Source organism: Lithobates pipiens, unplaced genomic scaffold (assembly GCF_037356315.1).
Source record: "Lithobates pipiens isolate NorthernLeopardFrog02 unplaced genomic scaffold, aLitPip1_a1.2 Scaffold_19, whole genome shotgun sequence".
NCBI lineage: Eukaryota > Metazoa > Chordata > Amphibia > Anura > Ranidae > Lithobates > Lithobates pipiens.
In genome coordinates, this window is record NW_027507764.1 from 359,291,851 (window position 1) to 359,307,740 (window position 15,890).

The 15,890-nt window shown below is 39.4% G+C and overlaps 1 protein-coding gene across 3 annotated transcripts in view; it reads right to left on the bottom strand.

Annotated features, from left to right (window-relative positions):
* DTNBP1 (dystrobrevin binding protein 1) overlaps positions 1-15,890 on the bottom strand; it is a 229,747-nt gene that overhangs the window by 150,855 nt on the left and 63,002 nt on the right. For all 3 annotated transcript variants that reach the window (XM_077492227.1, XM_077492226.1, XM_077492228.1), the window contains exon 7: positions 4,187-4,209. In XM_077492227.1, coding sequence (XP_077348353.1) covers positions 4,187-4,209 — 23 coding nt within the window. The remainder of the gene's footprint in view (positions 1-4,186; positions 4,210-15,890) is intronic.

Here is a 15,890-nt window from a genome sequence, read left to right on the forward strand (position 1 = left end):
TTTATTTTTTTGCATCTATTCAGATGCACATTAGATGGCTAACACTATGGAAAAAATGATAACGGACATCTGAAATCGAATGTTATCTTTTCTTAACATAAAAATAAAATCTTCCTATAGTACATTACAGACCATAGTATGGGATTTTGATCTGACTTTCAATTAAAAAAACAATAGCAATCCATTATCCCCTTAAATGCCTCTTTTTTTCGAACTACCACATTAGGGTGAAAAAATAATAATAATAATATCTTTCAATTGGCATTGGGGTTGTTTGAACAAATTTCTATGGCAACTGATCATCTAAACCAGGGTTCAATTGAACTCTAGGGTTCCTCCAGAGGTTGATAAGGGTTTCTGATCAATGATCAATTTCTGCCTCTCAGATAAGTTCACACTGATTCCATTGATCTCTTTAGCCATCTGTAAGGAGGAGCATTCTTCCCCCTGGCCATCACACTAATGCAGGGGTCTCCAAACTTTATAAACAAAGGGCCAGTTTACTGTCCTTTAAACATTAGGGGGGCCAGACTGTGGCCAGTGGGAGTAGAAAATGCCCCAGCATCAGTGGGATTAAAAACAATGCCCCCATCTTTGGTTTTAGTGAGAGTAATAGTGCCCCATTGTTGGGATCAGTGGGGAAAATAATGCCCCATTGTTGGGATCATTGGAAGAAATAGTGCCCTATTTCAACGCCCCCCATCTTTGGTTTTAGTGGGAGCAATAGTGCCCCATTGTTGGGATCAGTGGGGGAAATAATGCCCCATTGTTGGGATCATTGGAAGAAATAGTGCCCCATTTTTAGTATCAGTGTAAGGAATAGTGCCCTATTGTTGGTATCAGTAAAATGAATAGTGCCCTATTGGTATCAGTGAGAATAATAGTGCCCCATTGTTGATATCCATGGGAGGACTAGCAACCCATCATTTGTGTGGGAGAAATAGTGCCCCATCGTTTGTGTGACAAACTGTGGCATCAGATCCCTGCCCTTCTCACCAACTCCCGAGAAAGGACTGGCCAATCTCATACAGTGGTGTCACTTATGCAACAATGTCACCATCAGCTGCACTCAAAAAAAAAAAAAAAAAGATTTTCCAGATTGCGGGACCACAATCTAGGTGCCAGAAGCTGGAGAGCAATTGCCACTGGGTTAAGTTAATTAAGCAATTAACCCTTTAAACTACCACCACCACCTTTTTACCAAGGAGGAGGGAACTCACAATCTTAGTAATAACAACTACGATTTTAGATTAAATGTCTAACACAGACACTGTCACCACAGACTGGTATATTCAGCGATTTATACAACAGTAACTCTCCTAAAGAGACAGGGATTCTTTTAGTTTGCATTAGAGCCTTAGGCACAATTTCAACACTTTCCAAAATGGGGTTTAATAATGAAAAGGCCAAAATGGTACAAAGTATTTACAGAAAAAGGATGTTACAATGAAGCAAAGAGACAATAAAGCAACAGAGAATAAATAAAAAGGAGTTGAAAACTAAGCATACTTGCAATGTCCTATTTCAGCATGGTAAATTGGCTCTCATAACTTGACAGGTCTTCAGTTGCTTGATGGTACATGAGAGCTGTCACAATGTGCTGGCATTCCCCTTTTCTCTGGTATCAAAAGATGTGTTGACAGAGGCCATCTGACCAAGTGTCTGAGGAGGGCTGCTGAGATATCACCACATTTATGACCAAGTGGCAGATATAGTTTTCTATAGGTAGTCATATCTCTGACTACCTACCATTTATAGTTGGCTAACATGCATATTATTGTCCAGAATTAAATTAGCTTAGCAGTGGCTATAAACATGTTAGGTCTCTGATGTCCAGTCCACCTAGGAGAGGTGCTCTATGTTATTGATGTTTGGGCTCCAAATGCTACAAATTAACTGAGGGAGGTAAATACAGTAAAACCTTGGTTTGAAAGTAATTGGTTTGAGAGTGTTTTGCAAGACAAGTAAAATTTTTAAATACATTTTGACTTGATATACCAGTAGCGTCATGTCACAACTGAGTATAAAACAGAACAGAGGCCCCTCTAAGTGTAGCAATATGGTTACATTTAATTAAGGTACAACATTTAGTAAGTCACAAGGTTGGTGAATAAAACAGGCACATCAAAGTATGCAGGTATCCGGGATAAAGCTGTCCACATAGACCATTCTCCACACCACCATCGACATCATCCCTTCCAGCCTCACTTTAAAATCGCTACTGCAGGGTAGTCTTCCCGGTCATGATTGCAGACCGACAGCAGTAAGTGCTAGTGGTGCAGAGGATGATCTACGTGGACAGCTTTACCCCAGGTGCTTGTATACTTAGATGTTCCTCTTTAATCATCAACCATGTGAATTGCTAAATATTGTACCTTTATTAAATGTAACCATATTTCTACACTTACAGGCACCTCTCTTTTCTTTTATACACTGTAGCTCCTGCTGGTTTGAATCCCCTGGTGGAGGCTGCCATTTGTGGATAGACGTTTTATGGTTACACGACATCACATTGCTATAATCTTTTTATATGGACTATAAACTGAAGGACTTATCAATAAATGGTTGTGGAACTAATCATCTGAGTTTGCATTGTTTCTTATGGGGAAATTTACATTGATATACAAGTGATTCGGATTACAAGCATGTTTTCGGAACAAATTATGCTTGCAATCCAAGCTTTTACTGTATGTCTATATTCTGGCTGTGCTGTCTTGATTTTAGAAGTTATGAAATATACTGGAATGATGCATTCTACCGAGAGACAGATGTGTGAGGTCTACAGATTGAAAGTGCCCTAAGACCCCTTTCACGCTAACATAAGCACTTGAAAAGCTCACAAAAACCTATTTCCATTCAAATCAATGAATGCTTTCACACTGGGGCAGTGCGCTCGCAGATTGGTGAAAAAGCTCTTCAAAAGCACTCAGTGTTTTACTGGCAGTTTAGAAGCGCCTCGGTGGAAGACTACTATGTACTGCTGAGTTCAACGCAATAATTTTATAGTTTGAAAGAAACTTGCCACAATGCTTCCATGCACTGTGTTGGATAAGCTCCAAGTTGCAATCACCATGGCTGCCACTGTAAAGTGAGTACACGCATAAAAATACAGGGAAAGATTTCATTGCCCCTCCTACTCTATGATGAGCATGTCTGAGAAAACTACAGCATTGGAGCGACACCATCAAAATAAATTTATACGGATTAGAAAGCAAACGGTATATGCAAAATGTAGGGAGAATTTACCACTCCTGCAGACCTGAACTGTGAAGTGATTATGTGACCAGAATATGTGCAAGAAACGGACATATACATAGTGTCAGAGCCATAAGATCAACATGCTCAGAAGTGCCTGGTTTTTCTTGGGGCTTCAGCAAAGTCAGAGCAGACAGTATCAATCCCTGTCTAAAGATGCTTGCCGTTTGGCTAGCGCACTGATCAAACTGGGTGCAATAAGATTTGCTTCGCTGACCTGGAACAAGTACGCATCTCTAAAAAAAAAAAAGTTATATTCTTTACATGATAGTTTCAGGTAAGAGACAAATTATTAAGGGCAAGAACGTAAACATAAAAGTGAGGAACCTAGAATTTGAAGAATGAATCACAATGTAAGAAGGATTAAGTGGCACCCATACAAGTTGACAAGCTCTAGGATGAGTGTTTAATCCTCTGGAATGGGTTCTGGAGCCCAGAGACTTTGTAGAGCGTTAGAAGGAATAAAGTCTTCAATCCCAAATTCATGTTTTGCCAGCAACCAGCACACTGCAAATGGGCACAGTCCTTTTAGGGCAGGTTTTGGCAACAATTCAAGACTCTACCGAGGACAGAGGAGAAGAGGAGGTTTCTGCCCAGGGCTCTGGGTGACAGCCAAGTGCAACTAGATGTGGATTTGTGCAGAGAGAGTTTGGAGTTTAGTCTGGAGGATAGAAATGAGAGCCAGAGCAGCACGGCTGCAGAATAGAAGCCTGGAAGCTGAAGTATTTGCTTCTGGCAGAGAGATGCTACGCAACCCCTAGTGGGTAACCCTTGTGTGTTTCTGTGAACAATTTTTTAAACAAAAGTAGACAAAACAACCCTGAAATTAAAGTTTTAGTGATCAGACTGCATCCTTGAAACCAATACATTTAAGCCAATTTCCCACAACCAAACATGATAAAAAATATGAACATTTTCAAAAATAACTTACCTTTAACACTCTCCAGCTCCTTCCTGTAAGAAAACAAATATACATTTTAACACATTTCAGAACTAGGTACAGATATTATGACTGCCTAAAAAACACTGTTGTCATTGTAAACCTGGGGTAAGTCTCAATTCAATGAGCTTAAATAGAATACTGATTAACACCGTTAGCAAGCGGAACAAATATAGTACAAAGTACAGTTTGAAGACAGGGAAGGGGCATATGCTAAATACATAGTTTTGCCCCTTTAAAAACTAGCTGGCAGATTTCACTTGCAGAACAAAGACATGACAAAGAGCATTGCAAACTGGAATTATCTCACTTCCTGGCTCTCTGGAGCCTTATTGTAGCTGTTCTAATCCCGTCCACAAAGCTCAAAGTGTTCTATTCTTAAAACAGACACATTGAGTCTAATTTTATATTAATTTACCAGCCACAATTCTGCTTCTTTTAGGTCTGGATTAAACGAATAGGTAAAAAGCTATTGTGGGGGGTACAATATTTTGAGAATAGTTCTATAATTGGATTTTATTGCTGTGAAAGAACTCATTAGTGGAAACAGTAGAAGTTACAAATTCTTTATCTGTGTTCGGTAGTTTAAATGTTCATCAAGCTGAATCGAAATGAATGCAGACTTAATGCAAACTAGCAAGTTTATGCAGTAAAAAAGGTGCCAGGTGAGACTTTCAGTACCCATAGTTAAAGCATCTATATAGTTGGATCACAGGATAAAAATCTGATTATTCATCATAGAAAATGAATCGTAAATATATGACAGCTCATTGTATCAAGGACACTGTGCATAACGTTTTGCAATGCAAGAATAGAGGCAATGAAAGAAGACTGAGGGACATGACCTTTGAGAGACACAGCGCACACCATGGGAAGAATATATACCTCATTAATTAGGACACATATTTACACACTTTATCTGCACTCTTAGAAATAAGGAGCATAGAAATGCCCGTGGTTTACATTTAATCTTTTATTTAAATGGATGATTAGGAAGTTGCAAGCCTCTTTAGGGATATGGACATGTATCCATTGTTCACTATAACAGGACTTCAGCCAGTATATAAACTCATAGTACGCCAGCTCATGTTACAAAGTAGATGGAGTTCAGCTTTAGGAATTATAATTTTGAGAGCTTAAATAGCTGGGGCAATCCATGTTAACCACTTGCTTACTGGGCACTTTTACCCCCTTCCTGCCCAGGCCAATTTTCAGCTTTCAGAGCTGTCACACTTTGAATGACAACTGCACAGTCATGCAACACTGTACTCACGAGACATAGTTATCATTTGTTTTCACACAAATATAGCTTTCTTTTGGTGGTATTTAAAACACCACCGCTAAATAAAAAAAATAAAAAAAATTCAATAAAATTTTGCAAACTGGTCATTTTTCTCCTTCACTGATGGTGCTGCACTGATAGGCAGCACTAAAAGGTGACCCTGATCAGGCACTGGTGGGCACTGTTAGGACTACACTGATAATCAGTTCCCCTTATCAGTGTAGATGTCCCTTTAACACAAGCTGGGTATCGGATCTCTTCTCCCTTCCTCACATTGTCAGCGTGAGGAAAGGAAAGCCAATAACCGGCTTGTGTTTACATCTGAGATCAGCTGTCATTGGACACAGCTCATTACATGGTAAAGGGCTGCTGTGATTGGCCCGATAGTCCCAAACTAAAAGATTATATATTTAGATTGGGAAACATGTGACCAGATTAAAAGGGTAAGGGTAATTTTTTTAAAATACAAATGAGTATCTAAATCAACACGTGAAAGAGATGTGTCCAGTATAACAAATAACAAAATGTTGTCAGCAAATTGCCAATAGCAAAAGACAGTAGACAGTTGCATAGTAAATCTATATTGGTCTTGAAGCATAAAGGTCAACATCCCCCGTTGTTCAAACATACAGTTCAATATATATTTGGACTCGGGCACATTTTCACACTTTTGCCTCTGTATGCCACCAGTATAAAATTAAAACAAAACAATTCAAAATGAATTTGAAGTACAGGCTTTCAGCTTTCATTCAAGGGGTTGAACATGAGTATCAAGTACACATTTTAGGAACTACAACCATTTTTATACACAGTCCCCCCATTTTCACAGATTAAAATGTAATTGGACAAATGACTCATATAATCATAAGTAAAATGTCCATTTAATATTTTTTTGAGAATCCTTTACTGGCAATGACTGCCTGAAATCTGGAACCCATGGACATTTTTTATTTAATTCCTTATTTCTTTATTATAAATTTTTTCATCATTACAAACCAAAATACATTATTATTGGATATAGAACTTATCACTTATACAGTTTGTACACAAATTCCTTATTTCTAATACATTACATATGGTCAATCCACAGCAAATTCTGAGTTTTTCTTTCTTTTTCTTACATATATTCTCTAATCCACATAAGTATTTAACCACAAACAACAACAACATATTCATAAACATACAAAAAAACAAAACAAAACAAAACAAAACCAAACAAAACCAAACCCCACCCCAGGCAAATCAAATGACTGTTACATTTCCGCCCACTATAGTATTCTCTATGTGTCTGTACCTATGTAAAAAATTACTTCTGCCATCTGCTTAAGTCAGTAGTTTCTTCTTTACCCGCTGATTTTACCCTCTACCTCCATTTTTTGTCTGGTACTATTTTTACTATCCATAACTATGCTTTTTCACCCTTCTAAAGATCAGCAAAAGCCAGTGAGGATGAGGCTAACCGTGGAACCGAAATCCATGGTTTCCACAGTTTTTACAGGTAATTGGGTGTGCCTCTGTTACAATAGATCTGTTGTTCTTTCAGAATATTGTCGTTCACCTGAAAGCGCCATTCTTCAAAAGAAGGTGCACTCACAGATATCCACTTTAGGGCAATTCGTTTTTGTGCCATAAACAGTAGTCTGCTAATTGGTATCAGAATCTCATGGGGCATAAGTTCTTTATCAAGATAGCCCAACAAGCAAATATTTGGGTCCTTATGGATATCTGTATTAAAGTTTTCATTAATTGTATTCACCACCTCTCGCCAATATTTAGCCAGTTTAGGACAATTCCACAATATATGTATTAAATCAGCAGGTGATTTTTGGCACCGTAGACAGTCCGGGGAATCATGCCTACCCCACTTAAATAGTTTGACCGGTGTTCTATATACCCTGTATAATATAAATAATAATATAAATAATTTACATTGTGCTGGTGATAATGAAACTAGGGGTATCCTTTCTAATATTAATTGCCAAGTATCATCTGAAATATCCTCTATATCTAGCTCCCACCCTCTTCTGCCCGGGCTAATACCCTCATCTCAACATGGTCTTGTGAGTTGACCATAGAGAGATGAGATCAAGCCTTTTTTTTTTTTCAATCATCCGTGCTAAAAAAGTTATAAGTGGCATTTGTTTTATCACTTTATTTTCCCCTTTAAACTGAGATTGGACCGCATGCTGTAGTTGTAAGTATTTAAAAAAAACTATGATGGGGTAAATGAAAAGATTCTTGCAAAAAATCCTTAAAGGAGCATAGAATAGTATATGAATGAAACTGTTTTTTATTGGAGGCCCTTAGAGTGCCAGCTTTCGAATCCCTCCAGTTTACCTAGTTCTTTATATTGCCTAGGCCCCCAAAGTGGTGAAAACTCAGAGGCACCTTCATATTTCATTATACTCCTCATTTCCTCCCAAACTCTATTCATGAACGACATTGTTGGGCTCTTACAGGTATAAACAAAGGCCCCAGATTTCAACTGGGATAGGAGGTTATAGTGAGAGCTGTTATTTAGCAGTATGGCCTGTATAGTTCACCACTCCCCAGCCAGCAAAATGCTAAAGCTGGGCGGCTATGAAATAATGTCTGGGCTGAAGTATCACCAATCCACCCCAATCCCTTTCTCTCTGGAGAATAGATAGCCTTATCCTGGGTTTTTTTCCTTTCCATAATAACCTTTGAAAAACTGATTCTATTTTTTTGAACCATTTGAGAGGTATCCATATTGGCGAGTTGTGAAAAATATATAATAGAGGGGCCCAGAACATTTTTATAAGGTTTGCGCGAACCACCACCGATAATGGCAGCTTAGTCCATGCCATGCTCTTAAGTTGGAATTTAGTAAGGATAAGGGATAGATTATCTATCAAATAATTTTCTACCTTGGAATGTATCATTCTCAAGTATTTAAATGATGAAACAATTTTACCCTGAGGAGCCTCTCTTAACATGGACAAACTAGAGTTATCTAAAGGGAGTAAAACAGATTTATCCCAGTTAATGATATATCCAGAAAGCAAGCTGAAGTTTTGTATAAGTGCCAATAAAGATCTTAAAGATTTATCCGTATCCCCAAGAAAGAGCAGAGCGTCTGCATATAGAGATATTTTTTCATTTCTGTAATAAATCCAAAAATAGATTCTGATTGTCAGATGGCTTCAGCCAGGGGTTCGATGGCCATAGCAAATAGCAGGTCTAGTGCCTCTGTATTAGTGGATAAAATTCAGATACCATACCATTTATTTGCATACAGGCCCTTGGGGCAGAATACAGCCTTTTAATCCAGCGTATGAATCTTTCCCTGAGGCCGAACACACCCATCACTTCCCACAGCTATGTCCCTCAATGCTGTTGAATGCTTTCACATCGTCGAGTGACAAAATCGCTCTGCTCCCAGGGTTATCAGATGGTAATTGCATATTTACATATAGCCTCCTCAAGTTGATTGTTGTAGATCTTGTTGGGATAAAGCCACACTTGTCTTGATGAATGAATCCCTGAATATGTCTATTTAGTCTTGTGGCAAGGACCCTGGCTAGAATCTTAGCGTCCGAATTCAAACAATGATATTGGGCGGTAAGATTCCAGGGCCAAAGGGTCCTTTCCAGTTTTTGGCAATACAATGACACAGACATCCTTCATAGAGTCTGGAAGCTTAAATGATTCTAAGGCTTGATTGAGAACCTTCAGTAGTTCTGGAAGCAAAATCTCCCATGATGTTTACTTCTGAAGGTAGGCCAGTCTTCTGTTACTTCTGAAGGTAGGCCAGTCAGTACCCAGCGCCTTGTCGTTTGGCCTGATACTGCCCTGACCAGTTTCCTCTAAGGTCAGGGGGGCATCAAGTTCCTCTTGAGAATTTACCGACAGAAGTGAGTTTTAGTGCATCTCTATAGTGCATTCCTTAAGTCTTGTCTTGGAATGTTTCATTTTATTTTGATATAGGTTACTATAGAAAGAAACAAAAGATTGTAGGATTACATTCTGATCTGGAGAAATATCTCCCCCTGCTTTGCGAATAGTTGAAATAAATTTGGTATTTTCCGGAGACTTCACAATTACAGATAACATTCTGCCCATTTCTTCACCCTCCTTGAAGCTATGACATCTGGACAAAAAGCCAGACGGCGCGGCCTTGTTCATAGAAACCTGTCTGTATAATGATTGTGCATCCTTCCAAGACCCACGATTAGTAATAGTGGGATCCTGAATATACTGAGCTTCTTTCTGCTGCTCCTCAGCCGCTAACAGGGATTCCTGTTCCCGGCTAGTTTTTTTTCTACAGGCACTTATGGTTTTAAGCAGAAGTTCCCTCAAAAAGGCCTTCATGGTATCCCATATCACCTGTGGTGAAGCCGAGTTGTCATTAATATGAAATAATTCTGCTAGGGCCTGATTCGTTGAATCCGCCTGATGTTGAGTTTTAAACCAAAAAGCAGGGACCCGCCAGTTAGTCCTAATTTTAGGCTTTATTTTATCTAATGTTACTACTATAGGTGAATGGTCTGAAAACCTTCTGGTTAGATATTAAATATTAGAGACCCATGAAAGAACTGAGCCTGTACCCAGGGAAATATCCATTCTTGATAATGTCTGATAGGGACTAGAGCTGCAGGAATATTTATTAGAAAGCGGATTCCTTAGACGCCATATATCCTGCAGTCCCAACTCCTGGATGTATCTATAAAAAGGTAGTATCTACATTAGGGCCTGCTGGATGTCTATCCAAACTGGAGTTACATACAGTGCCTTGCGAAAGTATTCGGCCCCCTTGAACTTTTCAACCTTTTGCCACATTTCAGGCTTCAAACAAAGATATAAAATTTTAATTTTTTGTGAAGAATCGCCAACAAGTGGGACACAATTGTGAAGTGGAACGAAATCTATTGGGTATTTTAAACTTTTTTTGGCAATAAACTGAAAAGTGGTGCGTGCAAAATTATTCGGCCCCATTACTTTCAGTGCAGCAAACTCACTCCAGATGTTCAGCGAGGATCTCTGAATGATCCAATGTTGTCCTAAATGACTGATGGTGATAAATAGAATCCACCTGTGTGTAATCAAGTCTCTGTATAAATGCACCTTCTCTGTGATAGTCTCAGGGTTCTGTTGAAAGCGCAAAGAGCATCATGAAGACCAAGGAACACACCAGGCAGGTCCGTAATACTGTTGTGGAGAAGTTTAAAGCTGGATTTGGATACAAAAAGATTTCCCAAGCTTTAAACATCCCAAGGAGCAATGTGCAAGCGATCATTTTGAAATGGAAGGAGTATCAGACCACTGCAAATCTACCAAGACCTGGCCGTCCCTCTAAACTTTCAGCTCAGACAAGGAGAAGACTGATCAGAGATGCAGCCAAGAGGCCCATGATCACTCTGGATGAACTGCAGAGAACTACAGCTGAGGTGGGAGAGTCTGTCCATAGGACAACAATCAGTCGTACACTGCACAAATCTGGCCTTTCTGGAAGAGTGGCAAGAAGAAAGCCATTTCTCAAAGATATCCATAAAAAGTCTCGTCTAAAGTTTGCCACAAGCCACCTGGGAGACACACCAAACATGTGGAAGAAGGTGCTCTGGTCGGATGAAACCAAAATCGTACTTTTTGCCCACAATGCAAAACGATATGTTTGGCGTAAAAGCAACACAGCTCATCACCCTCAACACACCATCCCCACTGTCAAACATGGTGGTGGCAGCATCATGGTTTGGGCCTGCTTTTCTTCAGCGGGGACAGGGAAGATGGTTAAAATTGAGGGGAAGATGGATGCAGCCAAATACAGGACCATTCTGGATGAAAACCTGTTGGAGTCTGCAAAAGACCTGAAACTGGGACGGAGATTTATCTTCCAACAAGACAATGATCCCAAACATACAGCAAAATCTACAAAGGAATGGTTCACAAATAAAAGGTATCCAGGTGTTAGAATGGCCAAGTCAAAGTCCAGACCTGAATCCAATTGAGAATCTGTGGAAAGAGCTGAAAACTGCTGTTCACAGACGCTCTCCATCCAACCTCACTGAGCTCGAGCTGTTTTGCAAGGAAGAATGGGCAAGAATTTCAGTCTCTCGATGTGCAAAACTGATAGAGACATACCCCAAGCGACTTGCAGCTGTAATCGCAGAAAAAGGTGGCTCTACAAAGTATTAACGCAAGGGGGCCGAATAATTTTGCACGCCCCACTTTTCATTTTTTTATTAGTTAAAAAAGTTTCAAAAATCCAATAGATTTCGTTCCACTTCACAATTGTGTCCCACTTGTTGGTGATTCTTCACAAAAAATAAAAATTTTATATCTTTATGTTTGAAGCCTGAAATGTGGCAAAAGGTTGAAAAGTTCAAGGGGGCTGAATACTTTCGGAAGGCACTGTACGTTATTGAAGTCCCCCATAATCAGCACTGGGGTCCCTGGATTATCTGCAATTAATGAGCCTATACGTCGCATTACTTCGCTATTATATAGGGGTGGGATATATATCAACCCCAGAATACACTGCATAGAAAATAACGTAAATATCAGCAAAACAAATCTGCCCTGTGAGTCCACCATTATTCATCTGCAGGAAAACTGAGCTTTTGAGGAAATGAATATACTTGTTCCTCTTGCATAAGTGAGTGATATTGAGTATGATATTTTTTTATTCTGTAATAAGCTAAACAGCATCCTTAGTTTCATATAGTATATAGTTTATTAGCAATAAAAAAAAAAAAAAAAAAAAAAAACCCCACACAAAACAAAAAAAACACGGAACCTATGGACATTACTGAAGACTGGGTTTCCTCCTTTCTGATGCTTTTGTCAGCTGCAGCTGTCTTCAGTTGTTCTTTGTTTGTGGGTCTTTCTGCCTTTAGTTTTGCCATCAGCACATGAAATCCATGCTCAATTGGGTTGAGATCAGGTGACTGGCCACTGCAGAATATTCCACTTATTTTCCTTCAGAAACTCCTGGGTTGCTTTTGCAGAGTGTTTTAGATCAATGCCCATCTGTACAGCGAAGCGCCATCCAATCAACTTTTGAATGGGATCCTGCGATCAACCACTGTTGTCAGGCTTTTTTATGTTGCAGAGCTCACCAGTGCGCTCTTTCCTCAGTATGTAATGATTTGGCCACTCCTAATGTTGCTGCCATCTGATGGATTTGTCTCATTTTTGGAGCCTTACAATGGCCTGTTTCATTTGCATGGACAGTTACATTTGAATGCATGATGTAGGTTCACAGCAGTAGATTCCAAATGCAAATACCACACTTAGAATCAACTAAAGACCTTTTACCTGCTTAATTTATGAAGAAATAATGAAGGCGTAGCCCACAGCTGGTCATGAAACAGCTTTTGATTCAATTGTCCAATTACTTTTGGGCCCAACTGAATGAGACTCAAGTCAATAAAAATGGGGAGAATAAAAAAAAAAAAAAGAAATGTGGAGGGGAGAGAAAGGAGACGAGAACTGCAAGTGAATTCCATTCAAATAAGAGAAAAGAACAGTTCTAAGAAAAGTTGCTCTGGCCAACTCAAAGCCCAACTGCCCCGATAGGCCACCCCTATCAGATGGGCGATTGTAAATATGCGATACAGGGGTTCCAGGTTTTAATCAAATTTGGCTTGTCTGTCACAGAGAATACTAGCTAATTTTTCATGCAACATTAGGCAGGACAGCCTATGTTTAGCTGTGGCAATGTCCACCCCAGGAGATTTCCAAGCTTTCACAATGGACAGATTTGCAGCTAGATAGTAGTATGTAAAAGATAAGAGATTGGGTATGTCATCTGCCAAGTCATTGAGGAGCACCATTTCGGTAAATTAACAGAGGTCACAGAATAAATCAGATTACAACACTCTGATCCAAAAGAGCTTTTTTTTTTTTTTTTTTTTTAAACAGGTCCACCAAATATGGCACACAGTCCCCTCTTGTCTACATCCTCTGAAACAGAAGGAAGAAGCATCAGGGTAAATTTTAGCGAGTCATGTGCCACTGAGATAGAACCCTGAAGTTTGCCTCAGCCAGCGCGACCTTGAGCATTCCTTTGTGCTGATATACTTCCTCTCGAGCCACTATATCGTATACACCTGTCCTCAAAGAGTGTCCACAATGAAATATCGTCTGAGTTGCTTAAGAGCATTTTAAAAAAATGAAGTATTTGACAGAGGTGAAGCGTTTCCATTTCCGATTTAATTTCATTTTACTATACCAGTAATGCATGGAATTCCTGTGTGCTGTAAATTCCAAAAGTGTATTCTGCTTTAAAAATATATTCTTTCCACAGATAGAAAATATATAGTGTAGATGCTCATACACAGCACTATCAGTGACTTCTCTCAGCTTACAGTCACTGAAGGGCTGTTATCTCTGCTGGATTCTTCTGAAGAACGGAACAGGCTGAAGAGGAGGAGGAGGAGGGAAGATGGAGCAGCTACGCTCTGTGAAGTCTCAGTAGCAGAGAGTCAACATCAAACAAGCAAAATGACAGGAAAGTGGGTGGATCCAGACTCCAGAGCCAGACCATTCCCACAGGTGTTTAGCTCGATTTTAACAGAATGGGAGCATATCTGAGAGGGCTGGAAAGATTTTTACCTCACATAGAATATATGTAAGCAAAAAAAATACCTTGAATGTCCAAGGTGGATCTGAGTACTATCAAAGTCTCAATCGCAATCATGAATAGTAATGGTGACAGGAGGCAACCCTGCCTAGTGCCTGTCTGTATGTGGATTAGGTCAAATTTGTAGCCGTGTATAGCAATATAGGCGGTGAGGTTGGAATATAAGGCCTGTAAGAGGGTCAGAAATTTAGGACCAAAGTTCCATTTCTGAAGGTTGTAGAAGAGAAAGCGCAGAGACAGGAAGTTGAAGGCTTCTTGGAGATCCAAAATAAAAGAATCCCATCACTACATGCATTTTTGATGAATTTTCTTCCACTTATTAACCTCTATTTTAAATTGGTTCACACCAACACACGGAATAAAAGTGAAACAAGATGACATGCTTGATGCAATTTCAGGTTGCCAACCTGTATTTTGCAATGCAAGTCAATTGAAAAGTATCCTCGACATTGTGGGTGAAAAACAGGTCTAAAATATATATGAACCTGGGGTGAATATAGCTTTACACAGCTGAAGGAGTAATTTGATTTGTAAGTTTAAAATATATATTTTTTGTATGCAAAGTCCACTTTAAGAAACAGCATGTACACAAATAGTACTGAACAAATGTTACTTGGACACTTTTGCTGCTTTCTACAGCCATACTACTGTTTGGCATGGGAAGCCATTTCTTCAAATACAGATATGCTAGAAATAGTCTTCATTGAGGTTTTGAGGCTTTTGGAGGCTGCACATCCATTGCTGGTTATACTTTGTGGTTAAAAAAAAATAAAAACACACCACCACATTTACAGAAATGGTAAGACTTCCTGTAATATGCTTTAGTATCCTAAACCACATTTTTTTTTTAAAAGTTATTTTTTTAGGAAAATTCAAAAAGGTATATCAAACACCTTGCAAAAGTATACAAGATAAGCAATTAAAAATATGTGAAGTATGTCCAAAAATGTGACGAATTAAGGTTGTTTAATATTTAAAGACTGTCTTGCATTTGCAAGTGTATGCTGAAGATAAACAAAATAAACTGGTTCTGACTTACTAACTGATACAACAACCAGCTGGGATATGTTAGATTACCATTATTGCACCATGTATATTCCACAAAGTTAGGTTTGGTGCAATTAGAGCAATACCTTCTTACCTTGCTTCATTTATAAAGGGACAGTGTAAATGTAGACTTTATTTGGTAAGAAACACTCTGTATGCCAAGTTCCAAATAGGAGTTTTAGGGCTCATTTACACTTGCTGTGACTAAACACACATTAAAGCGCCTACTGCTTCAACAGGCTTTATGCGTTTTTGATACTTCTGTGATGCTTCAGTGATGCTTTTTTTGAAGCTTTAATGAAGCTTGCCAAATGCCCTGTGTGTGTGTTGATTTTTGATTTGTTTTAAAGCGCCCAGTAGAACCCCAGCTCAGTAGTAGCCCAATTAGCAGATTCCCAGTTCATTAGTACCCTCATTTACCAGATCCCCAGCTCATTAGTACCCTCGTTTAACAGATCCCCAGCTCCTTGGTACCCTTGTTCAGCAGATCCGCAGCTCAGTAGTACCCCCAGCTCTGCTGATCCCCCCCCCACTCAGTAGTAACCCCCAGCTCTGCTGATCCCCTACTGAATAGTAAACCTCAGCTCTGCTGATCCTGCTCTTTCTGGTCCATGCTCACTACCCCCTACATTGCTCCCACACTGTGCACCACGTGTGACATTGCCAGTTTCTCCTGCTCCAATTCCTCAGCTCTGCTGATAATCTGCCACTCATTCCTCTCTCTCAAGTTGTCGCTCATTTTATGCTATAGCGTTCCCATGTTG